The following is a 27,823-nucleotide window of genomic DNA, read 5'->3' on the forward strand; positions in this document are numbered from 1 at the left end:
ATTATTACTTACAGTTCAGTAAGATCAATGAAAAAAAAAAAACTTTTCCTTCTATTTCTCCCTCTTCCCACACAGCTCTGTCATTGTATTTTTCCTATTATGTGTTCCTTCCAATGTTCCTATAAGTTTCCCTAAATATGTATATAATAGTTACCCACACCAGTTTCACATGGGAGCAGTTATGAATTTAAGGTGATAGGCTACTTTTAACAGAGGACTTGTAGATTTCCTTGTATACAACATGAATAGTTTTTCCTCTAGTAATGAGCACTACCGGGCGAGTTGGCCGTGCGCGTAGAGGCGCGCGGCTGTGAGCTTGCATCCGGGAGATAGTAGGTTCGAATCCCACTATCGGCAGCCCTGAAGATGGTTTTCCGTGGTTTCCCATTTTCACACCAGGCAAATGCTGGGGCTGTACCTTAATTAAGGCCACGGCCGCTTCCTTCCAACTCCTAGGCCTTTCCTATCCCATCGTCGCCATAAGACCTATCTGTGTCGGTGCGACGTAAAGCCCCTAGAAAAAAAAGTAATGAGCACTGAGATCAACTCCGGACACGCTAAGTGTCTGAACCTGTGCTTTGTTTATTGTCATGTCCAAGCAGACTCTTACCAGGAACTGGACTCATTTGAAATCAAAAGGCAAATCTGAAGGAATCATAGGGATTATTGCCATTAAGAATGTTACTACTGTGCCACAGCCAGTTAACCTTTAGAATGCCAAGTACGACCTGATTGTATTTCGGAAAAATGGCCAAAATTGCCAGATACAATCTAATCGTTCGGATTGCTTACCTTAGCGATCTACCTAGGAGGAGATGAGATTGTACCTGTGTCACGACCAACTAGATAATTCAAGCTAATTTTTCTTTCACCATATCGGTCGTTCCGAAGGCCATGGATATAAGCAAATGAATACTCTTTGACTGTCTGTGCACATCGAATGTAAACAAACAATGGCATGCACAAGTACTGAACGTGACAAAGAAATTCTGGTTATTTGCTGGAATCTGATGAAGAAAATGATAGTGAGCTCTCAGAATTGAATGGTAGTGAGTCTGATGAGTATCCAATTGAAAATAGTGATACTGACGACAATAGTGATTAGTGTATTTAGTCCTTACTTATTATGCTCAAAATAATTGTGAGAAGACAACTTGAAAATTTAGGATTTTGTGAAAAGGATTTCAGTTTCTTAAATGTTCAAAGGCACATACTTTCAGTAGAACAAACCTCCTGCTTAAAAAAAAAAAAAAAAAAAAAAAAAACAGGCAGATACATCAAGTATATCTCAATGTATTTAGGAAAGACGCTGCATTTTCAGGCAAAATAGATTGGCAATTACCGAGCACGATAGCTGCAGTCGCTTAAGTGCGGCCAGTATCCAGTAATCGGGAGATAGTGGGTTCGAGCCCCACTGTCGGCAGCCCTGAAGATGGTTTTCCGTGGTTTCCCATTTTCACACCAGGCAAATGCCGGGGCTGTACCTTAATTAAGGCCACGGCCGCTTCCTTCCACTTCCTAGGCCGTTCCTCTCCCATCGTTGCCATGACATATTTGTGTCGGTGTGACGTAAAACAAAATAGCAAAAAAAAAAAAAAAGATTGGCAATTTATGTATGGCAATCTACTAGAGAGCCTGGTGCTCTAAGGGTTAAATTAGTAGTTTCAATCAAACAGTTTTTCAAAATTGTCACTACCAATCGCATCCCATTGCTTAACTTCGGCGGATGTAGGTTACGTAACAATATAATTTGTACCCCCACTTTCAAAATAATCTTGTGTGGTGGCAAGCTGGAAGGATGTAAAGAATTAAGAAATTCTTTGCTATCGACCGCTGTGTATACCGAGTAATATCCTTGAACCTGGGCAGTGAATTTGGAGAAAGATGACTCCCTTTGTCTTTGTGAAGTGATTTTTCTCTATCTTGTAACATTTGAGAATCTCTTTTGGTCAGTTCCATTGTTAAGTGATAAAAGCACTTTTTTGAATGCAATGTACTATGACCTATATTTCTTTTCTGTCTCGGCATGTTGGGTTATCATAGATCTTATATAGAAAACGAAACATCACTGGAAGTATAGATGAACATATCATTCTGTAAACTACACTTTAATCTACATTAGTTACTTGAGGGGAATAAACAATTTATTTTGGTAAGGATAAACTAATTAATTTAAAAAGTTGTTTTTAAATCTTATGTTCTTTACTGGAAAGTGTAACATAAAAACAGTTGTAGTAGGTTATGTACTAAAGATGGATATAATTATGCTGTTTTTTGTTAAAATGTTGATGCTTGTTGTTTAAAGGGGCCCTAACATCTAGGTCATTAGCCCCTAATGGTACAAGAAGAGACTAAATTAATGACAATTAAAATTCCAAAATTCATCCACTGACCAGTATTCAAAACATGTTGATGAAGAATGAGTGAATGAATTTAAAATAATCAGTGGATTCAACTCACAATATTGAAAGTTAAAATAATTCCAAGATCCATCCACTGACTAGAATTAAAAACGATGATGAACAATGATTATGAACTTAAAACAATCAGTGGATCCAACCTGCAATGCCCCACCGTCCCATAAAATCACTTAAAACAATGGTATAAACTGAACAAGGGACTGCTTCCGAAGCAAAATCTTAAATCTATGATACTTGTTGTTTAAAGGGGTCCAAAATCCAGGTCACCAGCCTCTCATAATGGTACTAATCGCTGGTAAAGTAGAACTTTGGAGTTCCTCGTGTAGCGGTACTAATCACAAATAACGTAGACTCACAGTGTTTCTCAGATAGTGGTACTAATCACGGGTAACGCAGACGTATGGTGTTCCTCACTTAATGGCACCACTTATAAGCAACGCAGACCCATGGTGTTCCCCATGTAGTGGTACTAATCACAGGAGCTGCCCAGAACTGCGGTGTTCCTCATATAGTGGTGCTAATCATAGGCAACTTAGATCCAGGATGTCACTCGTATAGTGGTACTAATCACAGACAATGTAGACTCACAGTGTTGCACATATAGTGGTACTAGTCTCAGGCAACGCCCAGTACCGTGATGTTTCTCACATAGTGGTACTAATCACAGGCAACGTAAACCCATGGTATTCCACATATAGTGGTACTGATGACAGGTACTGTAAACCCATATTGATCCACCCACGATGATACTGATCAGACTCATGGTGTTCCTTACATATTGGTACTAATCGCCAGTAAAGTCGACACATGGTGTTCCTTTCGTGATTGTACTAACCACAGGTAATCATATAGTTCAAAATCCATCATCCCTTGGTTGCTCCTTTTAGTCACCTCTTACAACAAGCAAGGTATACCTTGGGTGTATTATTCATCTGTGTTCCCCCCCCCCCCCCACACACACAGGGGTTTGTATAAATTTTGCTGAACAGTTCTTATCCTCGTAGTATACATGTATCTTTAACGGTTTAGCCAGTGTAAGCTAAAGAAAGGTGCACGGACGACAGGTTTTTCTTCGACTTGCTTCACTTAAATCTTTACTTTTAACATAAAAAGACTTATAGTGGGCTATGTGATAAAGGTAGACTGTTGCAGACTTTTTTTTTTGTAGAACTTTTTATGCTGAACAAATCTTACCCTCATAGCATAGATGTACCTTTAACAATTTAGCCAGCGTAAGCTAAATGGGCATTACAGACTGTAAATTTCATTTACTGACGGTTCAACTCTGACAATAATGTATGTATTATTATCCTCTTCAGTACATTATTTCATCTTGGACCCTAGTACACACAAGAAGGTTGCCTACAATAGTATGGTAGATAGAGCTCTAAAAATACCATTATCCTGGAAAAATTTCAGAAAAGAAATAAAAACGATCCAAATGATAGCTAAGAATAATGGATTCAGCAGAATGTTTATAAATACATTTATTACTGAACATAGAAACAAACGCAACTACACTAAAGAAAGAACCCAATACTAAAGAAAGGTCACTACATTTACGTTTAATAACGTTTAATATCAGGTCACTAATTAAAAAAAACAATATAAAAAAAGCATATAAGACTAATTCAAAATTATTCTTTAAGCCTCACGCCATTAATAATAATAATAAACATACTAAATCCAGTATATATAAATTGGAGTGTCAGGGATGTAAATCTGCATACACTGGACAAACAGGTAGAAATATTATAACAAGATATACAGAATCAGAACATCTTAGTGCCATTAAATATATATAAAATGTGTGTCTTTCTCTGCCTTGAGTAACCATTATACACCATGGTATAGTAATAGCCACGTAACGAAATACCCCAGAAAGTAAATATCGCCGCCCGATGCTCTTCTTTTCTCTATTTTGTAATGGCTGATCACTGCTGCCAACCTGCCTGGTTACATATTAAAATCACCAGACATAACCAAACAAACTAACCTCAATGTAAACACCGATAATAAATGTTTCCCTACCCTAGTAAATGATAAAAGTTAAGATGAAATAAATCAAGATATTCATAATTAAGTCGGTTTCCACGCTCAATGAGAAATTTAGGAAATAAACACCCTTTCTCACTCAAATTAATGTTACATATATCTGTCTTTATTTTGATATGCAGTAGGCGTACTATAACCATATTCTTGAAAATAGGGGCGTGTTAAACGATGCAATTTGTTTAATAAGTCTTTGCAGTGTGATTTTCGAAAGTCCAATGACTTCCCTTTCTTTTGCGCGAACATTTCCTTCTCTCTTCAATACCGGTAACCCGTAGCCTAAGGAGAGAGATTGGGCATATTTTCAGCCTGCAGGCTGGTTATATCTTCACGGTTATCAGGAAACATATAGGAATACTAATGTGCCAAGCTACGTGAACGGAAATTAGGTCAGCTTCAAGCTCACTGCACAATTGAATATTAGTTCTACTATCTACTTCTATCGTTTTCACATACACCGAGGTGCCAGTATTTCGTCCCGCAAGAGTTCTTTATGTACCAGTAGATCTAGACATGAGGCTGGAGTATTTGAGCACTTTCAAATACCGCCGAACTCGAATCCGCCAACATGAGCTAGTCATACATTCTCTCCTTCACTCGCTTAAAATAATGTTAAACATTTCCTGCCTTTATTCTGATGTATGCATTACTATAACTGCATTCTTAAAGAAAGGGGGGAGGGAATATAGATTGAATAATTCATTGCGGTTTCTGCAAGTTCAAGGACTTACCACATAAGACATATGTCCTTCCTTTTAATAATAATGCTAACAGCTTTACATCCCACTAAGAACTTTTACGGTTTTCGGCATTTGGCATTTTAAACATATTTTCAGCTTACAAGTTGGTGTATCTCAAGCTTACAACATTACCAGATTTTTACATATATATTGGCTTAAATCACATGAAGACAGGTTGTGATGCAAGAATTGGATAGGAAAGAGGGCTAGGATTTAAGATGTAAATAAGCGTACAGACACAGCACTAGCCTGAAATGAAAATGACGGGCAAAAAAAAACTTCAGACCTGCCAACTGTGGGGTTCGAATACATCACCATCTCCTGAAACCAAGCTAACAGCAATGTGATCAAACTGCACAGCCAGTTCACTCAGTTTCCTATGACGCGTAATAGGCCTACCACATGGGCGACCCACTTACCTGTATATGGATCTTCAATTCTTCAATTATACATGTATGCAAAAACATTATGCACCTTAGTAAGAGGTACTTCCCTAGTTGGTTCTCTGATTGGTGCACGTATAACAAATATGTTTGGGAAGAAATACTTTTATTTTATATTTATTTATATCATAAAGAAGTCATGTTGTCATAGCAAAACGAATACGCAACGAAGAAATGAATCCGAAGAGATAAGCATTATTTACTGCATTAAATATTAGTTTATTTACATGTTAAGCGATATGTAGTAGTAATAACAATAACAACAACAAACGTGTGCAATAAGGAAAAAGGAAATAAATACAAGTAAATATAAATATAATTTACAACATTTAGAGCCATTCCATGGTCACTGAATTACAAAGCAGGGGTATGAATAAACAAACATAATAAACATGAATACTAATATTTAAAAAGCAAAAAGCAAAGTCATCTCCGTACAAACCATGAAAGCCATTGGAAAGGGGGAAGGTGAAGGCTTCCACTATCCATGACGTTGGCACTTGGTGGGGTGGGGTGGAGTGGTTAGCTCAACGCATGACCGCCTTTGCCCCCAATAGTTAACTGGTACTCATTTATCATACGCAAAACATTCCTTCCAAATTACGTTAAACCTCTGTCACTCATTATTATTATTATTATTATTAATAAATTGCAAATGGGAAATACCCCGGTGGCAACGGTCACTTACAGTAATGTGATAATAAAGTTAACATAATTACCCAACTACAACAAAGAAACAAACAAACAAACAAACAACAAGAGTACAAGAAGCAGATATATGGAAGGAAAATATAACAAGAATTACTGCTAGTTTAATATTCTAAATCGAGCAACATCATATACAAATTCACACACAACTTAAGTATTTACAGTGCTTAACAATTTGGCTTACAATATTATAGGTTGACCTTACTACTAGCTTAACATTATAAGTGATAATAAAGTGAAGTTAAACCGTAATTACCCTACAACAACAACAACAACAACAACATTACAACAAGCAAGAAATACTACTAATTAAACTTTCTAAATCCAGTGTCATTATATACATATTCACACACAACTTAAGTATTTCCAGTACTTAACACTACAAATTACAATACTATAGATTGAACTTACTACTAGCTTAACACTACAAGTGATAATAAAGTTAAATCATACTACCCAACAACTACAACAACTCAAGTACAAAAAGGAATTCCATGGAAAAAAATATTACAAGAAATACTACTAGTCATTCTAAATCCAGCATCATGTACAGTTTCATACACAATTTAATTATTTCCAATACATCCGTATGCTGGTTTCTGGCCCTAATTTTATGCTTATGATAATTTCTCGATAAGTATGAGGGAGGTTAGATAGATAGATAGATAAAGAATGGGTGAACCCTGCCTTCGCAGGGCTCCACACGTAGGTCTGTGAAGACCCTTTGTGTCCCTTAAACGGGTTTGCCTAGTCCAGACCTAGTGCTCCTATAAAGGATACCAGTGCCCGGATGTTGGCATTCCTGATGTCTTCCAGGCTCACGAAATGTGAGCCAAGGTATCGATGTCTAGTGCTTGCAAGAGCCTCACACTGACATAACACATGCGCGGAGGTCTCCTCCTCCCTACCGCATCTTCTACACATCGGATCCTGACTGATTTTCATGATGTGTAGGTGTCTCTGTAAGGTATTGTGGCCTGTCAACAGTCCAACTACCATTCGCATTCTGGTCCTATTCAAATTTATCAGGACCTTTTTATAACTTTGGCTAGGCCCTTTGATAAGTTCACGTGCCTGCCTTGCTATAGTTAACCTCTTCCAAATGTCTTAAGTGAGACTGGTTTGTCCACTGGGATATTACCAGTTTCACGCTTCGGAGTGACACTCCCAGGAAGGGCTCTGGTCCTATAAAAGGACCTTTTGAGCCTTGTTTCGCTAGTTTGTCAGCTTCTTCATTTCCACTGATACCTGTGTGCCCAGGGACCCGTAATAGGGTAACTGAGCTAAATTCACACAGCTGATCTAACATCCTTTGGCATTCCCATACCATTTTTGATGTTGTTTTAACTGCACATAGTGCTTTTAACGCTTCCTGGCTATCGCTGCAAATAGTGATACAATGAGGGAGGTTATAACCTATTCCTAATACAACTCCAAGCAGCCCTTCCCGTATAGCTCTTATAAAGACCACACAGGCGAGCTCTAGTTCTTCTAGATTCAAGACTTTCCCAATTAATGGTATTCCTTCTATTCCCAGTTACGAAACGCATCGCTCTTCTTTGAACTTTCTCTAGGGAATTTATTAAACCAACATGCAGATCCATATTCGAGAATGGGTCTTACAACGTATTTATAAGGTTTATTTAAACCTACTAGGGTGGTGAGCACATAAATAAGAATTCAATGAAAGTATTTTCCTTCTGGACCTTCATGCCAGACAGATTTTTTTTTTTTAAACAAATTTTTTTTCACTATAATATGATTTATCTATAGAGCAAAACCGCTATGCAGTGTGCGTATCATAGCAATCGAGATGGAATTGGTAATGTACTATGTATCTGTAGAGCCTATATACGACTTTTTACAATTACTTCTAAAGTGAATTTCAGCTGTGTGACAACGCTGAAAAGACTATGGACTTAGAGATTGGCATTCCTGAAGAGGGTTTTCTACACTTTCCCATTTTCACACATTGATTCAAGAGTCTGTATTGACTTGTGACAAAACCACTGTATTCTTCCAAAAACCACTGATAGGGACAGGTTTGGTTGTGATCCACCGAAAACAAATTATAATGACCGGTTAGGTAGTGATCCATCGAAAACCACTGATTGTCGCAGGGTTAGGTTAGGTTTGACAGGATTTGTAATTGAGCGACTGTTGTCATTGAAAAAACTGTCGTGACGACTGAAGGCAATAAACATAAAACTGAATCCATTGGTCTACAAAGTTTTCATTCAGTAGATACGCTAGGAACTGGCGAACCAAAACCGTACATACAAAGTTTACAGGAATCAACAAAACAGGATATTAATTCGTGGTACTCATTGTTCTTTAAAGAGAAGAAATATCCTGTCAACAATAGCTGCAGTGAACATGCTTTTTCACTATTATTGTCTGGCCCCATGGCTAAATGGTTAGCGTGCTGGCCTTTGGTCACAGGGTGTGGGTTTGATTCTCGACAGGGTGGGGAATTTGAACCACCGTTGGTTAATTTCTCTGGCACGGGGGCTGGGTGTATGTCGTCTTCATCAACATTTCACTATTATTGTGTAAAATAGAAACTTACTAGTTTTGACAAGTACAGTATGTTCAACAGCGACTCCTGAATGATGACGCGCAGGATGTCCAACCTCACTAATCTATGTTCCAGACTATTTCTACTTAAAAAATTGTATTTGTCCTTTAATGTGATTTTGCAATTTTTGCTGAATATTTATGTGGCTGAAATGAAAGTGGATAAGCTACATGGTCTCCTTTATATAGGAAGAATGTATCGTGGAAATTAACTCAATTTCGGTTTCATGTACATTACAGTTTCTCTAAGATATATTGATAGTAATTCAGTCATGTACGACGACGATGTATTTCATGGTAAAGACAGCTGCCTCTGTGGATCAGTGGTAGAGTGACGGCCTCCGAATCCCAATATAGCGGGTTCAAACCCGGCAGAGGTAGTCGGATTTTTGAAGGGCAGAAAAAAGTCCATTCGACACTTCATGTCGTACGATGTCGGCATGTAAAAGATCTCTGGTGACGCATTTGGTGTTTACCCGACAAAATTCATTAAATCTCAGCCACAGACGCCCAAGAGAGTTTCGGTTTACTCGGTCTGCCATCTAGTGGGCCTAGAGTATAACGGAACGTCAAAATTGACGAGCAGACAGCCAGATGGCGTCAACTTGAAATGTCTGCACATGGTAGCTGAGTCCATACGATTATTATTATTATTATTATTATTGTTATTATGGTAAAGACAAATTACTTTGCAATGCTATCTATCTTAATGGTAATGTACTATGTACCTCTACTAGTGTAGGCTACTGAGTGCTTGATTCGAAGCAGTGTATCGATTCATTCAGTGTCCGAGTGAATCGATTCACAGGAACGGCAAGCTCATGGCACACAAATCATGCACAATCACGGCTCAGTGAGCCACACGACACACACGGCTCCTTATAGGCACACTGGACACTGGCGGGGAGTCGAGCTTTCGCTGCAGTGAGCCACAGTGAATCATGGCACACTGAAAGAATCGTACGCAGTCATGGATCAGTGAGACACAACACACACATGGTTCATTATCGGTACACTGGACATTGGCGGGGAGCCGAACTTCCTCTGAAGCAATACATACAGAGTCATGGTACACTGAAAAAATCGTATGCTATAATGGACTCTCGAGCTCAGCTCATTTGAAAATAATACCTATTCGCATCCACTGTCCTCTTCTTACAGGGAGTTTTAAACAATACATGGATTTATTTGCAGTGTTAAAAAGATAGAACACAATTCCAAAGTACCTAGGTTGTAAGTAGGTAGTCAATTAGGTTATTCTAATTACTGTATTAGTTTAATCAATCAGTATCTTTATAAGTAGTTGACGTTCGACAATTACTTAAACTCAGCTCTCTAGCCTCCACACCTGGCTGAGTGGCTCAAACGGTCGAGGCGCTGGCCTTCTGAACCCAACTTGGCAGGGCCGAGCTCAGTGCGGTGGTATTTGAAGGTGCTCAGCCTCATGTCAGTAGATTTACTGACACATAAAAGAGCTCCTGCAGGACTAAATTCCAGCACCTCGACGTCTCAAAAAAAACCTAAAAGTTGATAGTGGGACATAAAGCCAATAACATTATTATTTAGCCTACCCTATGACTATGAGTCATGCTCATGACCACTCGAAATTGTCTGTTTTATATTTGGAAGAACCACTCGGTATTCTCTTAGTTTGTATGTCGCATCATTGCACAATACTTCAATAATCGAATCACGAGGTTACCGATGTACGTGGACAGTGAGTATGTAAGTAGACTGATGCAATAGATTAAATAAATGATGTTTAATCAGAAAACCAGTGGGCTACTGTACATCTCCTGTAGCCTATACAAAATATGACGATTTTAAAAAAGCCTCTGCTGATAGAAAAAGACATTTTCAAAGATGACCGAGTTAGCTGGCCGTGCGTTTAGGGTCGCGTAGCTATGAGCTTGCATTCGGGGAATGGTGGGTTCAAATCCTACCGTCGGCAGCCGTTAAAATGGTTTTCGGTGGTTTCCCATTTTCACACCAGACACATGCTTGTGCTGTACCTTAATTAAGACCACGGCCGCTTCCTTCCCACTTCTAGCCCTTTCCTATCTCTTCTATCCTCTTTGTCGCCATAAGACCTATCTGTGTTGGTGCGACATAAAGCAAATTGATTTATATTTAATATGTGGGCTACTTATTGTGTACACAGGTATTTTTATATGTAATTCTCTCTATATATATACAGTATACGTGAGTTGTGACTTTCAGAGAACTGTGGAAAACCATTAGATAGTGTATAAAATTTAAGTTATGTCAGTATTTTAACAGGCGTACAATGTTTACATCGTGTATTGGTGACAGAGTGCTGTCTCCCTCTCTCTCTCCCCCCCTTGCCCGCTCCTCATCACATTGCGCCACAGCAGTTCTAGATAATTCCACTCCGATTGGACACTGATCCCCACCTGCACATCTATACCGCCCTGTAACTTGTAGATACACAATTCCCACAATTTTGAAATGTAACTTCGTTATATCAGAAAGGACGGGGCAATCAGAAATGTATTATTTCCCAGCAAAGTTATAACATTCTTAATCTCATGGAATGGCTCTTACAACGGTACAGCTAACTCCTCGGCTTCTCTTCTTTCTTCTTCTTCTTCTTCATCTTCTTCATCTTCCTCCTCCGATTCACTGCTTCCATGATGAATGACTAGTTCCTCCACTTCAGGAAGACCTCTCACCTCATTATTGTAGAACTCGACAATCTTCTTCTCAGTGTGTTTTACTTCATTTCTCCACATCTCTGCTGTCGCCTATAGGATATATTGAAGTATCACAACCTGACAAGTATATTATAAACTCCACTTGCATATATCCAATAAATAACATTTCCACTTGGCCTACCTGATCAAGAGATTCTTTCCACACAGCTGTAGCTCTGTCCAATCCGTGACCAGGTCTTGAAGCCACTGTTTTGTTATAATACTGTTTTGCCACAGACCATACAAATTCGATGGCATTGAAAAATGAGTGGTATGGAGGAAGTCGTAAGACAGTATGGCCTTCACTGTGCAGCATCTCGTCAACAATGTACCTGGTTTTAAAGAAACAGAGAAATATTGTTATGCATACATGAAAGTCAAATACACGAGTGTAAACAACATTATCTAAACTTATGTTTACGTGCTTCTGTACCTCTTTAAGTGACTTCGATTCATATTACACAACCTTTGCAGCTCATCTTTTGTGGCATTTTCTGGTGGAGAAACTCCATTCTGCCTTAACCATGACTGTAAATTAAAGGAAAAATAAAAATTAATTTCTGTAACATCATTAAACATCATTCAGTAGAAGGAAATATTCAATTAAGTATAATTACCACTAATTGATCCTTCCTCCATTTCGTTGTTGGTTGATGCTCAACAAGCTTACAGTGATATGGTGCATTATCCATTACAATAACACAGGGTCCTATATTTCTTAATCCTACGATTAATTGCGTCTTCACCCACATCTGAAATTTCTCGCTGTTCATAGCACCATGGTAATCCTGATTTCTCTTCAAGTTTGTAGCAAATATCAAATCAGCACCTGTAAGAATTTTAAGTTTTAGTATGAAGTTATTTGTTCTAAAAAAAGTATAGGCCTATTAATAAAAAATGTGATTTCTGTTGAATGATACAAAAAGCTGTCTGATTTTAAGTAAAACCAACTACTGTGTAGCAAAGTCACCTGATGATGAAGTCAATTAATTACTACTTACACTACTTTATCGTAACATCTCTCATGAATGTATCTCCATTAGTAGGCCTATATCTGGATTAGAAGTCCACGATCACTTGCATAAAAGATATAAGTATAAACACCCATTTCAATACCTTAGAACAAATGTAATTGCTGCGAACACTGAACCTATATCAGGCAGTAAGAAATAAGAAGCTTGGAAGGTGTTCAACAGTCAGGTATCAAGCACTGATTCAGGTGGAGATTGCCGAATGCAGAATAAACATAATAAATAGGCCTACAATACAAGTAATTTACTGATACAAATATCCAGTAATATTATATGAAAATACACTGAGTAAGTTTTGATTGGAATACCTCTCTAAGGTTAATCATTGGCCTAAAGTGAATACCTGCAAGTCTTTTTAATAACAGTGGAGAAGTCAAAATCAAAAACCACGTACAGAGCTCAATGAGCGGTAAGTTATAATGCCACTTCCGACCTAGTGCCAGTCAATTTCAATCAATCAGTCACCACTGATCTGCACTTAGGACAGAAGATGTAGTTTCAGGGATAGGCCTAGTATTTTCTTCAATAATTGCAAAGAATTTGGAAATTTATGAACATCTCCCTTGGTAAATTATTCCAATCCCTAACTCCCTTCTTAAAAAAAAACAAATATTTGCCCCACTTTTCATCAACTTTAGCACTGTACTGTGATCTTGCCTACTTTTAAAATACCACTGAAACGTATTCGTCTACCAATGTCATTCCACACCACCTATCCACCGACAGCTCGGAATATACCACTTAGTCCAGCAACTTGTCTCCTTTCACCCAAGTCTTCCCAGCCCAAACCCGACAAAATTTTTGTAACGCTACTCTTTTGTCAGAAATCACCCACAACAAATTGTGCTTCTGTCTTTTGAACTTTTCCAATTCTCAAACCAAGTAATCCCAGTGAGGGTCTCATACACAGGAACTGTACTTAAGTTGGGGTCTTATCAGAGACTTATGTGCCCCCCCCTGCATCCGTACTACAAACCCTAAATACCCTCATAACTATGTAAAGAGAGATCACCTCACTACAATAAAATGAAGTAAAATAAATTAAGAACATACCAGGTACAAAGCCATCCTTCGTTCCAGCATGAACAATAACCAGTCTTCCTCCCTCAGACACAGGTCGACGAATTACTCCTTGAACATCATGTCCAGATTTGTGTGGTTTATTCCAGGAGTATGTGGGTGACCCTGAAAGACAAATGCACAATTGAAACCAAAGACACCTGATGAAGATAAATTATTCCAAGATTTTTTAAATATAAAATGTAATATATAACATATATATTCACCATTCATAAAAATCCAAGTCTCATCCAAGAAAACAACAGGTTTTGGTTTCTCACTGTCCTTATTACGCATGTATTCCCTCAGAAAACAGGATCTCTTAAAACAAATGTCTTCATTTTCTCTAACATACGCATAGGGATCACCTTTACTCCACACAAACCCCATGGCCTTCAAAATTCTTCTTAATGATGTTTCGGAGCCCTTGTACAAATAAGTGTCATAATTTGCTTTCATGTGGTCGAAAACCTTTCTTACAGTTACGACTTCTCCTGTGGGAAGAAAAAAGAGAGTTACAAGGGACTCAAAAGAGCTGTATGACAATACATGCACAAAACATTTCTGGGAGCTTATCTCACCTGCGTGCCAATTTCTATAAATAATGTTGCAATAGATTCCTTATGAAGTCACCTTACCTTTATGTAATTTATCATAAATAAACCTTGCTATCGCTTCCTTAGAAAAACTGTCTATGCCGGTCACTGGATGTTCACGCTTTCGGCGTTTACCTGGTGTAGAAAATTCAACTCCCTTCTTGAAATTTCCTATTACTTTTCGGACTAAACCGAAACTACACTGTAAGAATACACACACAGAAATATATTACATACACATATACCATAAGTCAACATGAATACACAAAGGTTAAGTCTACGAACCGTATCGAAGTCGACACAAGACATGGTACCGGTATAGGCCTAGGCCTACATGATCAGGTTAGGTTAGGTTAGGTTCAGAATGAAATACTGCTCCTTTTCAACTGATTGTCATTATGCCAGAAACTTATCATAGAAACAAGATAAAAACGAACACTTACCCCAGTTAATAATGAAACTCTTGCCATTAGCTTCGTATCACTACGACTGATACCTTCTTCGTCGTCTTCCTGTTTCAATTGCTCGTAGCAATGTACAAGCATTTCTTGACCTGAAGCTTGTAAAGGACGTAACCTTGGTTTCCTTTTCGGAGGAGTTTTTGCAGATTTTTCTTCCTTCTTAGACATCCCAATCGAATTCTGTTCGTATAAGTATGGGACGAAATAGGAACGTAATTAATAAAATGATGTGCTCATCATTTCACACAAACTATGTTATTAAATGCATTATCCGAACATGCCACAATTCTACTTACCTGGTATTAGCCAAATAGATTTACAATCCCACAGAAAAAGAAAATATGCTTTAAATATTCTCGCAAATGTATCGCTAGTGACTTTAGAGGCAATGCGGTGGCAACACACAATTCACGCTAGAACAGTGACTGAACGTTGCCAACGTGCCAGATTAACGGTAACAGTAAGACGTCGTATCGGCAAGTAGGGTCCCTAAACTGTATGGTTACCGACACTGAAAAAGACCCAACATCAAGAAAAGTCACTATAAACCAATACCTTAATATTACAGGGGAGAAAGGGTAAGGTTGCACCCTTAGTGTACGTCCTTACACGGAGAGGACTATAGATTCCTATGTAATGAACAAAAGGGCCCTTTACTCAATATTTTAGAGAGCAGCTATATTAACGTTGACCAGTGCAAGAATCCCTTATATAATTTAAATGAATTAAATGAAAAAAGAAATATACAAATTTAAACTTTCACACCAATCATTTGCAAACGGTACTTCAACAAAAATAAGTCCCACCCCAAAAAATACAAGAACCCCACCCTCTCCTATACTCACACAATACACTCCGCCCCTTCCTGCAACATCTCCCTCCTCCTGTAACAGCAGTAACCATATTACACTGACAGGAACGCAGCACTTGAGAGGTAGACTCCAAAAACAACAGATCCAGGACAGTTTAGTTGGCAAAAATGTAAGTTAATACCGTACAATCTACATAGTTACATCTTGGCTTTCGTTTCCGACATGCGTAATTATCTATTTTTTCATTTCCATTACAGATGATAACTATTTGACGGTTACACTCATTAGAAGGAAAAATATTACAACATAAAGTTGCCCAATACGTACTCCAATATTAATTAATATAGGTCACTGAAGATGACTCTTAAGTGGTCAAAACATGTCTGAATAAACTTCATACTTCATCTTAAGAAATTAAATAATGTATTGAATAGGAGGATAATAAATACATGCTTTATTGTGAGATCTTAGACTTGCTTCACTGAAATCAATACTGCTTGGCTTCCTTTAGTCATAGAGGAAGGTTTCTATACATAAACCTCGAGAAAATCTTAATAGAATAGGGAAAATCGCATTAAAATACATCCAGTGGTTCTTGAGATTAGCCCTCACAGACAAGATCAAGGACTGTATTGTATAGTAAGCAGAGGTGACTTGATTTGTCACTTGTCTATTACAGTAGTAGGTAATATTTATTAAGCAGCAAACATATGAAACTAATGTCTTATTTTGAGTGTTGCTGCAGAGCTAATTATGCAGACTTGCATTTACTCTGCAGTAAGAAAATTGAACACTGTTGACATCTCAGTATGTAATACCTTTTTCTATGATAAAGAAAATTGTTGAGCACTCTTCAGAAATGGTGAGGGTAAGGATCATCATATCCTCATGTTCTGATGAACTTGACCTGAGTGGGAAAGGAGGTTTAATGAGACACAGGTTATACTTTCAAAAACAGAATATAATAATGTGAAATTTCTTACAGTTCAACAGGATCAATGTACAAATATTTTTACAGTGCTTTTCCAGTCTTACTCAATTTTACCAGTAAAAGTATTCCTTTGAAGGACTGTATCAAGAACAGAATTCAATTCTCTGAACTGGTATGTTTAGTTAATTCAAATAAGGCCAGTCCATGTAACAAAAATGATTTCATAAACATGATTTTAATAAGATTTACAACATAGTGGATAATGAGTAAATATAAAAAGTAACCACTTCCAAACATTTCTTTGAATAGGAACAAACCGAAAACGATTCTCAACTGATGCAAAAGTCACTCTACTATAGCAACGTACATTTCAAATCTGGAGCAAAATGTGAGATTTTATTTGTAAATTCTAACATGGTTTGTTGAGTGACTTATTACTGCAAATGCCACATGACATTGTTACAGCAGCCATCTGAACCTGCTGCGGAAATTCACTGTATCATGCGTTCAATTGGCCAGTTTCACAGTCTAGAGGTAGTGAGTCTGTCTTTTATCCGGAGGTCCCGGGTTCAATTGCTGGCCAGGTCAGAGATTTTTTACCTGGATCTGAGGAATGGTTTGAGGTCATCTCAGCTTGTGTGAGAACAATTGAGCACCTATTTGATGAGGAGATAGCGGCCTCAGTCTAGAAAGCAACAAATAACAGCTAAGAGGATTTGTTGCTCCGAACATGCATCACCTCATAATCTACAGCCCTCTGAACTGAGCAGTGGGCACTTGGTAGCCTATTAGGGCTGTTAGTTTCATGGGGGTGGAGGTTATGCATTCAAGAGCAGTGTGATGCAAATTAGGATCACCCCCACAATACAAAAGACTTATATTGGGGTAAACATCAGCCGAACAGATGGACTGGCTGAAATGACACAACTGAAATCCCTGAGCATCAACACCAAAGGATGATCTTTACAGGAACATATGTTTCTGAGTAAATGAAAAAGAAATGGACCTAAATGCCAAATTATTTGTGAGGTCTGCAATTTTATAGGTTTGAGTCATTAACTGCCCCAGTTGCAGTAACTCAAAAGATACTGTATCCACAGTCTTTCTTGTAGCTGTAAAACTTATATAGCAGAGGTGTGCGGATGGTGTATTATTGGCAGTGGGCACGCTGCATGGTAAAGGTCTGTGATGTTACACTCCACTGAGACATGCTATACTTCAGCAGCATTATGAAATGCCATATGGCTTTTAGTGTTGGGAGTGCCCGTGGAAAAGTTCAGCTTGTCAGATGCAGGTCTTTTGATTTGATGCCCGTATGCGACCTGCGCATTATGACGAGGATGAAAACAACACATACACCCAGCCCCCATGCCAGTGGAATTAATCAATTATGGTTAAAATTCCCGACCCTGCTGGGAATCAAACCCAGGACCCGTGCGACCAAAGGCCAGCATGCTAACCATTTAGCCATGGAGCAGTGTTTTCAGCTGTTTACTAATGTTTGTGTTACTATAGCAGCAGCATTATAATCAGTATACATGATGGAGCATACTGTGAGTGGTTAAAAAAAATGGAGGCCATCAGCTCTGCTGTCATTCTGAAGTGAACGAGAAGCTTTGCATCTATTTACTGAAGCTGACAGATTGGCAGAATGCTTAATTTGTTATAAAACCTGGAATCAGTTGAAAGGATTCAAACTAAAAAAAGACACTATACGATTTATCACAGTTAGGATTATGAACACGTCTAGCAGTAGAAGCAATCTACCAGATCTGATTCTCAAATGTGCTCTCAGAATACATTCAGCCCAAAATACAATGCCAAGCATTGAAAAGCTTGTTATAATCAATAAAAATATTCAAGCTCTTTATGCCGTTCTGACCCCAGTGTAGCAGTGTCTTCAGCTGTTGATTAATGTTTGTGTTACTATAGCACAGTTTATTTGATTAATGTGTTTGCCTTTTCAAAATTAAACTGATAAAACTAATAAATTCATAATACAATTTACAGCAGAAGTAGAAGAATGTAATGTATACCAGAATACCACTCGAATGCGAGATCTCCTGTCCCAGTGTGCAGCTCTTTCCCTAATGTACTGACAGTGGCTGGCTGCCTGTGGATTATTCCAGCAAGCAAAGCCTCCACATGCCTGACATAAGAGTGTAATGTAAACACGCATTTGTCATTAATAAGACATGCGAAGTTACAATGGTATAGGACACAAGTTACCATGAAAAACTGTTAGCATTCAATGTCTAAAAATATGAGAAAAGTATGAGGCAATCCTTCAGAAGAATATTTTTTGGTATGCAATCTCTCAGGTATCTCAAATTATATCACAATTTTGAAAGTAAAATTTTTAAACAACATAATATTTTCTTGAATCTTCTATCAATTAAAGAGTATGTTTTGAGTTATGCTTTTATAGCCCGAATTACTGGACATGGTAATTTTGTGGTTTATGCCATATGAAATGAGTCAAACAGCACTTGTGGTTCTCGTCTCAGAAAATGGAGCAAGTTCCTCAATGTTCATTTTGTCTCACATCATGTTGCATAAGTTGGGGATTAGTAAATGAGAATGTCTTACTTTTTGCAGAGGAGACATGCCTCAGAAGCCTTTCGATAAGGCTGTGGATTGCGACCTTTTGCTCATAATTATCTAATGTAACATTTTTAGCACTCACTGAGGGCTACAAGAGACAGTCATGTGCCTGGGAGTATTGGATGGAAGTCCCAAAAAATAAAGTGCTATACAATATTTGTTCCCTGTTCTAAAAGCAAAAATAAGTTTGGCATGATTTGCCATTTGAAGAGCCATGAGACATTTCAAGGCAGTCAAGCATCAGCTAGTAGTTCATCTACTTTGCAGGATGCATTTTTGTAACTTAAAATACATTCTGTTCTACTCCATTCCTCTTTTGCAAATAAGTAGTTTTAGTTCTACATATTATAAAAAAACAGAAGAAAGCCTAATTCAAAATCATAACAATACTTCATTTTTATTTAATTGTAAATAATATTCTGTTTGTTTTTGATGAGTTCCTAAACTGCATTTTGTTCTATTTCATATTTTTCGCAAATGAGCAGCTTGTTAATATAAACAAAGATGATACAAAACACAGAATTCTGAAGGAATGGGATTCTTAAAAGATGTTCTGTATGTGTTACGGCAGATTAACTAAAATTGTGATCCATTAAAACAGCTTCATTTCCATGCTTTGAGAGCACACTATGATTTGCACTCTCATGCAAAGGTGTTAGACTTGAAAAGTGTTATGAGATTCTCGAGATTTTGACTGCTGGCCTCTAGACTCTCCAGGGAAAAGAATCCCATCCCTATCAATCCCACAAGACTACTAATCTAACAATGATACAAGGATATATGTCTGAATGTTCTTTAGTTTCTGATACATTACTTTGCATTAAATGGTATCAGAAACATATCCAAAGGGTATCCTGATTACTTCTAAACATACATCGTTTCAGAAGTATCCAAGCTGCTTGAAAATGTGCGTGTATATAGAAAGGGACTATTTGATGGTTCCTGCTTTGTGAGATAATGGCAAGAACAGTTGAGATTTAAACACAGTACTGTCACCCTAACTACTAACTGTTTCAGCATCTACATCAAATGTATCATATCAGAATGGTGTCCGTCTCCGTAGCATAATGGTTAGCGTTATTAGCTGCCGTCCTCGGGGGCCCGGGTTCGATTCCTGGTACTGCCAGAAATTTAAGAATGGCAGAAGGGCTGGTATGTGATTGAAATGGTTCATGCAGCTCACCTCCAATGGGGGTGTGCCTGAAAAAAGCTGCACCACCTCAGGATGAGGACAGGAGTTTACTTTATATCAGAATTTTAGTTTACCTAGAACATTTATTTATATAGTTTGCTCTTTTTACTTCAAATCATTACATTTTACTCAAGTGTTTGTCACAAATAACTTTACATCAGTAAACGGCTACTGCAGGAAAACACATTTTACCAGTGTGAGGAACTTGAACTGGAAGAAAGAAGTCCAAACAGGTGATATATAAGACATATTATTGCCCCATAGTGGCATGCACCAGAGACCTGGAAATGCCGAAGAGAGAGGAGAGTAAAATTCAGTCCAGGTAGGTGAATTTTGTTTTTTTAAGATGATTAGGAAATACTACGAAGGTCAAAGTATGAAATAAACCGAGTTGTTTTGGACAGTTAGAGGATAGAGGAGGAAAGGATAGTGAAGAGGATGATGCAGGTTAAGGAAGAAGAAAAAGAACAAATTGGTTGGATTTGATCAAGGATAGCATAATAAGGAACCTGGATTGGAACACAGTTGAAGGGTCGGGGGAAAAAACCAGGTAAGTCACTTTTTTCTCGAAATTGAGATATTGTTACAGTCCGCTTCAGAGTGATCATGCGCATCTATTGAGAGGTCGGAAATGGAAAAAAAGCAGGCAAGTTAAGAGAAATAAGCGCTCAAAGTTTTCGCTGTAAGGGGAAAGAACTAGGGAAGTCAAGCGCAAAGAGGAAAGAAGCAGGCAAGTCAATGATGCCTCAGCTGGCCACGAGAGGGCAGAGCAAATATCGCGGCGCTATCTGTCTTGACTTTGTTCTCTGTGCTTCCCTCCATTTACTTGATGTGTTGTTTTTGTTCATCCACGAGGTTATGGTTGTATTGTGAGCTGTGTGTCGCGAGTGTGTGTTAGCGGTTATGGCTTCCAGTGCTGATGAACTTGTAAAACATGAAGGAAAAAAAACGAAAGATTACTGGATGGATGTCAGAGGTGAACAAGAAACTGAAACTTTTTACCCACGAACCTGGCCCCCCTTGTCATTGTAAACGATTTGACTGTTACAACATCACGAGTGAAGCGGACAAGGAGAGAAATATTACGCCAGTTGAACAGTCTACAGTCTCACAATGAACAAAATAGGTATTTGGGAGGGTTGATTACGGTTATGCCCGTGGCGCAAAGAAGGCCGCGGAAGGATGAAGAAGTTGTTCAGTTTCGCGAAGCTAGCTATGCTTACAGACTGCGTATTGGTCGAGAGGCGCTGGCAGTTCAGGACGTTCAGGTATGTGCGAAAGCATTTTGTGCAATTCATGGCATAAGCAAAAATAAGCTCCACTATCTGCAGAACGGTCTGAAATCACATGGATTTGCACCAGTGGATAAAAGGGGTAAGCATTCTACAAAACACAGACAACTAGATAAGGCAATTGCGACTATGATTGAGAATCACATTAAAAGTTTCAGAGGCCGTCAGAGTCACTACAGCCTCAAGGACTCCAAGAAAACATACTTGCCGGAAGATAACATTAAGAAAATGTTCAATCTTTTTAAAGAACTTCATCCTACCACGGCTGTGTCTTATGACATATATTGAATGATTTTCAACAGGAAATTTAATATTTCGTTTGGCCATCCTCGAACAGACACTTGTGCAGAGTGCGACGAATTCACTGCAAAAGTCAAAACTCTGAAGACGGCGAATGATCAAACACAGATTGATCGTTTAACGAAGATGAACATTCTTCATAAGAAAAAGGCTCAAGCATTTTACGACCGCAAAAGGAAAAGTAAGCTCTCGGCAAGGAAAAATAAAAAGAAGGTGGCTATCTGCATAGACTTTGCTAAAAAAGTATCCCTGCCACATATAGCAACCAATGACGTTTATTATAAACGACAACTGTATGTATTCGTTCAATATCCATGTTCTTGCAACAGGCCAAATCAATTTTTTATATCTATCCAGAATGTATTGCAAAAAAAGGCCCAAATGAAGTGACCTCATTCTTGTTTCACTTCATCACACATATCATGGATGAAGGCACTGAAGAACTCTCAATTTTCTGCCATTCCGCAGGTGGTCAGAATAAAAACTATACTGTCTTCCGCTTCATTCATTATGTAACACACAATCAAATTGCTGGCCTGAAGGACATCTAACTTACATTCCCCGTGCGTGGCCATTCGTACTTGGAGTGCGATAAAAATGTCGGCTTATGGAATCTAAAAGCGTTGATGGAAACACCTGAGGATTTCAAAGAAATTGTGAAAGCGTCCAGATGTAAACCATCCCATTTCACTGTGGTCAGCGTTACCCAACAAATGGTGCTAGACTGGAAGACGATGTTGGACTCAAAATATGCTACAAAATGCGCTTTCAAAATTCAGCCTATTAAGGTAATAGCTTCTGCATCCAGCCACAGCCGTATGCTGCAGTATCGCACGACTTACTACGGAGGAATGCAAACGGGGATTATAAGGGGACCATGACAAGGTCTACCATTGAAGGATGGGCTGTTTGAACTTCCCATTCCAGCTTATAATGGTAAGTTTAACTTTTAAAAAATCACTTGTCTCCTAAAACATCAATTTGTCGCAGTCTACTGAGATATTTCCGTTCTTTATTCTAGGTCTTCTCCCGATTTCCAAAGAAAAATTCAAAGATATACAAAGTCTGATGAAGTTTTGCAGTCCTCATGCTTGCAAGTTCTTCAGTCAGCTTCCTCACAACTAGATGATGCGAGTCTGTTCCACTTGACTTACCTGTTTTTTTCCACTTCAAACGTGTACTTTGATAGAGTTTTGTGGAATTACACCATTGTCGGGACAAACACAATGCCTAGAGCTCTGATTCCATATTTTCTGAACCCTAGTTGTTTTTTTCTGGAAATTAAAATAACTTAATGTGCTGATACACTGATGTCACAACAATTTGAACATTAAAATTGCTTTTTCTCAAGTTTAAAAAATTTTGACTCCCCTGCTTTTTTCCCCTGACCCTTCAGTTGACGAATAGTAATAGTGGTTGATGAGAAGAAGACAGAAAGGTATCATTAACAGACGTACCAGCTTTCAAAAGTAAAAATTCAGCAAATGTCTTTTTGCGGCATATCCCAATGTGTAACGACACATCATTGATGGCATAACTTTGAAGAATATCCAACACATCATACTACTCAATTATGTAATTTCTCTTATTAATTAATTACTAAATAAATACCAGTAATGAAATATTGCATGTATCTAAGCTTTAGAACACACGACTCTTTATTTGTAACTGCCTTAGGCCTCTTCATAAATTTCTGAACTAGATTTATGTTCACAGCATTGGCCTGTGTGTTTCAAGGTTTAACTTTTTTCCAGAATTCTTTTTCAAGAAGCTTTGATCTGAATTGAGTTTTTGTCCTTGTAAATATACTAAAAAAAAAAAAAGTCCCAAAGTCGGCATTACCATGTGGAAATGATAAAATAAAAAGCATTATGTTAGAGATTCTGTCATATTTAAGAACATCACCAGCTGATTGCAACTGTCTTGCCAGTGCCCACTGAACATCAATTCTTTCCAGCTTCTTAAAGAATGAGGAAAGACCTGGGATTTTCAAAAAATACAGGAATACTAAATCTGTTCTCAAAATCGGGAGATAGGTCTCTGTGATCGGGAGGAGGGACCAAAAATAGGGAGTCTCCCACTTTAATCGGGGGAGTTGTTACGTCGGTATTAACGCCTCAGCTTTGCTGGAGCTGGATAAGGGAAATTGATGGTGATAAATTTAACTCATGTCCTCATCCTGATGTGTTGTAGTTCTTTTCAGGCACACCCCTGATAGAGGTGAGCTGCACATACCTTTTTAATTAGATACCAGCCCCCCCCCCGGCATCCTTAAATCTCTGGCAGGCCGGGAATGGAACCTGGGCCTGTGAGGACGACAGCTAATACCAGTAACAGTTAAATAATGATGGATGTAAAACTGACTTTTTCACATTAAGAAGGTTCTTACTAGTTTTAGTTCTATATGAAACCTTTGTTTTGATAATTGTTTCTTCAAATAATTCAATACTCAACAAGCAGTACCTTCTATGTACATAAACACATTTTCACAGGTTCATTATACCATTCATCAGAACAAAGACTCTGTGCCTGAAACACTTAGGCTAAGGAGAACCAAGCGACATTAAGCATTATTTTATTATTTGCAAAGTGTTGTGTGTACAAGACAAGCAAACCACCTTTGTATGACAGCCGTACAATAGATTCATACTGTAAGTAAATAAATTGTGTGAAAATATCAAAGTTAAGTTGGTTAATATATTATTGACTTTTTTTTTTTGCTAGTTGCTTTACGTCGCACCGACACAGATAGGTCTTATTGCGACGATGGGACAGGGAAGGGCTAGGAGTGGGAAGGAAGTGGCCGTGGCCTTAATTAAGGTACAGCCCCAGCATTTGCCTGGTGTGAAAATGGGAAACCACGGAAAACCATCTTCAGGGCTGCCGACAGTGGGATTCGACCTACTGTCTCCCAAATACTGGATACTGGCCGCACCCAAGTGACTGCAGCTATCGAGCTCGGTATTAATGACCTTTAAGTTCAGTATTTTACAGTCAGCTTTTTATGCAATACAAGAACATTAATTGTACAACATTTCAGTGAAAATAATGTAGATTAAAACGTTCACACTCACTGTTATTGTAAGAGTTACATACTGCTATTGTACTTCTATCAATGCAAAGAATAATATAAGTGTTAAAATAAAAGAACAGTCCATAGCATTAACAAATTACGTTTTTATATCATTGAACAATATACACCAAATTTTCTTTTGTCATTAAAATTAAGGTTAATCTGCATTAGTGTAGTTGTCACCTTCGTCTGCAATTTCTTCCTTCTGATGTTTTTCAGGTCTTCAAAAATTTGGTGATGCACTGATGGGACAAATTTCAGTAGAATTTTGGGGTCCTTCAGTTTTTATGGATTGATACTACACCCCAGGCTCTCAAGAGAACCGGATTCACCATCCATGAAGAGATCCTTGGTTTGGCAGAGAATGGAAGCACTCGAAGGATCAATATAATTGCCTACAAAGACAATATAGGATATATAATCAATCCAACCGTCCGCTTCAAATCCTCCGCAGTTAGCCTAGCGATGTTGATCGTGAGAAGAAGGGAATATAAGAGCCCACAATTCCGTTCTACAAGGAAGCATACAACCTAAAAAGGATCAAAGTCATAGGCTTGCTAATCGGGAGTAGGGGCATGATACCTCAAAAATTCATTTGATTATTAACATTGCACTTTCTGCCTTGAAATCATCAGTAAGTATTTTAAAAAAAACCATCTTTGATTTTCTTTAACATTCAACAGACTTTCTCCATTACACAATATTAATTGGTATTAAGTATACTTTTGTCTTTTAGACAACCACTGAAGAGTAAGTGTTACTATGTAATAAATATTATTCTCTTTAGAATGTGAAGCATGATCCTACCAACTTTATGCCAAAACATTCTTTTGTTCAGCAAAATTTATAATACAAATACAGCATGGTTCTTCCTGGCATAAGAAGGAGCACGTTTAAAACTTTCATTCAATGTCATTAACTGCATTTTTAAAATTTTAAATATCACTTGGTTCACCTTACCATAAAATCATCCATCCTTTGGTGATCCTGGTGAGTTAAGAAGTTTTTCTAGTACGTAAGATTGATAACTTTGAAAGAAAGGGAAGAATATGTTATGACATAAAAGAATATGTTTAGGTTTCAATATTTCAAATTCTGTACCTCTAATTATATAAGTTTTTTAAAACATAAATTACAGAGAACGTACCAAAATGTTACAAGGAACTATGTAACATAGTAGTTATAACTTTGTAATAAAAAGAAAAATGATGGTTACGACTGAAACCAAGTTATAACATTTACACCCAAAAGTTCTTCTCATCCTATTATTGTCTGACACTGACTGACACGAAGATCAACAGTTTCTGAAACATTCAACACAAACAAAAGAGTGAATCAACTGCTATACTTTTACACAGTAGTAGCGGAAGTTACAAAGTCCACGAGTCAGTCTCCACAGGTTACAACTACTTCAAATATAGTACTAAATTATTTTCTCCAAAATATAACTTGATTTCAGCATACAAACATTAAAACACTGTAGTGGCAGTGAGGTGATAGACTCAAACTAGAGTCCAGATCAGTTTCAGCAAACAGGGTTGGAGTATCTTCTTCGATGATGTATGTCAAGATTCTTCCTTAGTTGACTGTTTCTTCACCTACAAACAAGGAAATAACACCAGATTTTAATTACTATCAGGTGAAAGTGAGAATTGTAGGGATATTATTCGTGAAGCCTCAGACAGAAGCTGCTTAATTTTAGAGAAAATTTCAACAGTTCTAAGGCAATTTATTACTTTTTTTTTTGCTTTACATCGCACTGACACAGTTAGGTCTTATGGTGACGATGGGACAGGAAAGGGCTAGAAGTGGGAAGGAAGCAGCCGTGGCCTTATTTAAAGTACAGCCCCAGCATTTGCCTGGTGTGAAAATGGGAAACCATGGAAAACCATCTTCAGGGCTGCCGACAGTGGGGCTCGAACCCACTATCTCCCAAATACAGGATACTGGCCGCACTTAAGCGACTGCAGCTATTGAGCTCGGTCAATTTATTACAAGAATGAACGTTAATCCATTCGCCTCGTATTCAAAAGGCCACTGAGTTTACTCAGAAACTGTCTTTATATCCCATGTCCCATGAGTTGAAAGCTCTGTTCTGCAGTGCCGTGCACATAGAAACACAACTTTTCACAAAGTGGGGATAATTTCCACCCTGTTTTCTAATTTGTCATGCAGAGCATTTCTATCAATAATAATGCTTCAGAACGATTATTTGGTGTGATAAACTTCAAAACATGGGATATAAGAAGGCTCTTTATCTCTGCTGCAGTATGATTGAATGTGGGGCTTTTGAATCTGTGACATTAGAATGCAGAGTGTGATGTAAACATTATCTTATCCTGGTTAGTGTCAAACCACCTAACATCATGTAACTGCTTTTTCTATTGGAGTTGGACAACTGTTTCCTTGAGTTATCATTAGTTTCAGTTTTTAACATTAAATATGTCTTTAAAAGAAATTTTAATTGGTCCACCTTTTCTATAAATTAGACTATCCACTTAATTATATATGGAAATCATAGTCATATTTTACTAGTACATGTCTCGAACCACACTGGATCATCTTCAACTAATGATAATTGTGGTAGACATCTTAAACATTTTAAAATAGTTGCTCACATAAAGACATGATAAAAATGAGATGAAAAACAATAAACACACTTAAAATCAGTATTCATGACATAGTCTTATGTGTAACATATGCTTGTTATATGAGGAGAAGTGTGCCAGGGGAATACATTTTATGTATTGTGATTGAATCTTCTTTGTTATACAAAAGCATAATATAATACCAATATAAATGGTCCATTATTGGACAT

The 27,823-nt window shown here is 37.8% G+C and overlaps 2 protein-coding genes across 2 annotated transcripts in view; one reads left to right on the forward strand and one right to left on the reverse strand.

Moving 5' to 3' along the window:
- The window catches only part of LOC136873791 (U3 small nucleolar RNA-associated protein 6 homolog), a 228,371-nt gene extending 203,010 nt beyond the window's left edge, over positions 1 to 25,361 (forward strand). The window contains exon 12 of the mRNA XM_067147025.2: positions 25,225 to 25,361. The gene's annotated coding sequence lies outside the window, so the exon portion shown is untranslated. The remainder of the gene's footprint in view (positions 1 to 25,224) is intronic.
- A 1,112-nt stretch (positions 25,362 to 26,473) lies between these two features.
- Positions 26,474 to 27,823, reverse strand: part of LOC136873792 (kelch-like protein diablo) — a 273,434-nt gene continuing 272,084 nt past the window's right edge. Inside the window, exon 12 of the mRNA XM_067147027.2 lies at positions 26,474 to 26,603. Coding sequence (XP_067003128.1) covers positions 26,571 to 26,603 — 33 coding nt within the window. The 3' untranslated portion in view covers positions 26,474 to 26,570. The remainder of the gene's footprint in view (positions 26,604 to 27,823) is intronic.

The sequence above is a fragment of the Anabrus simplex genome, chromosome 5, assembly GCF_040414725.1.
Source record: "Anabrus simplex isolate iqAnaSimp1 chromosome 5, ASM4041472v1, whole genome shotgun sequence".
In the NCBI taxonomy this organism is placed as follows: domain Eukaryota; kingdom Metazoa; phylum Arthropoda; class Insecta; order Orthoptera; family Tettigoniidae; genus Anabrus; species Anabrus simplex.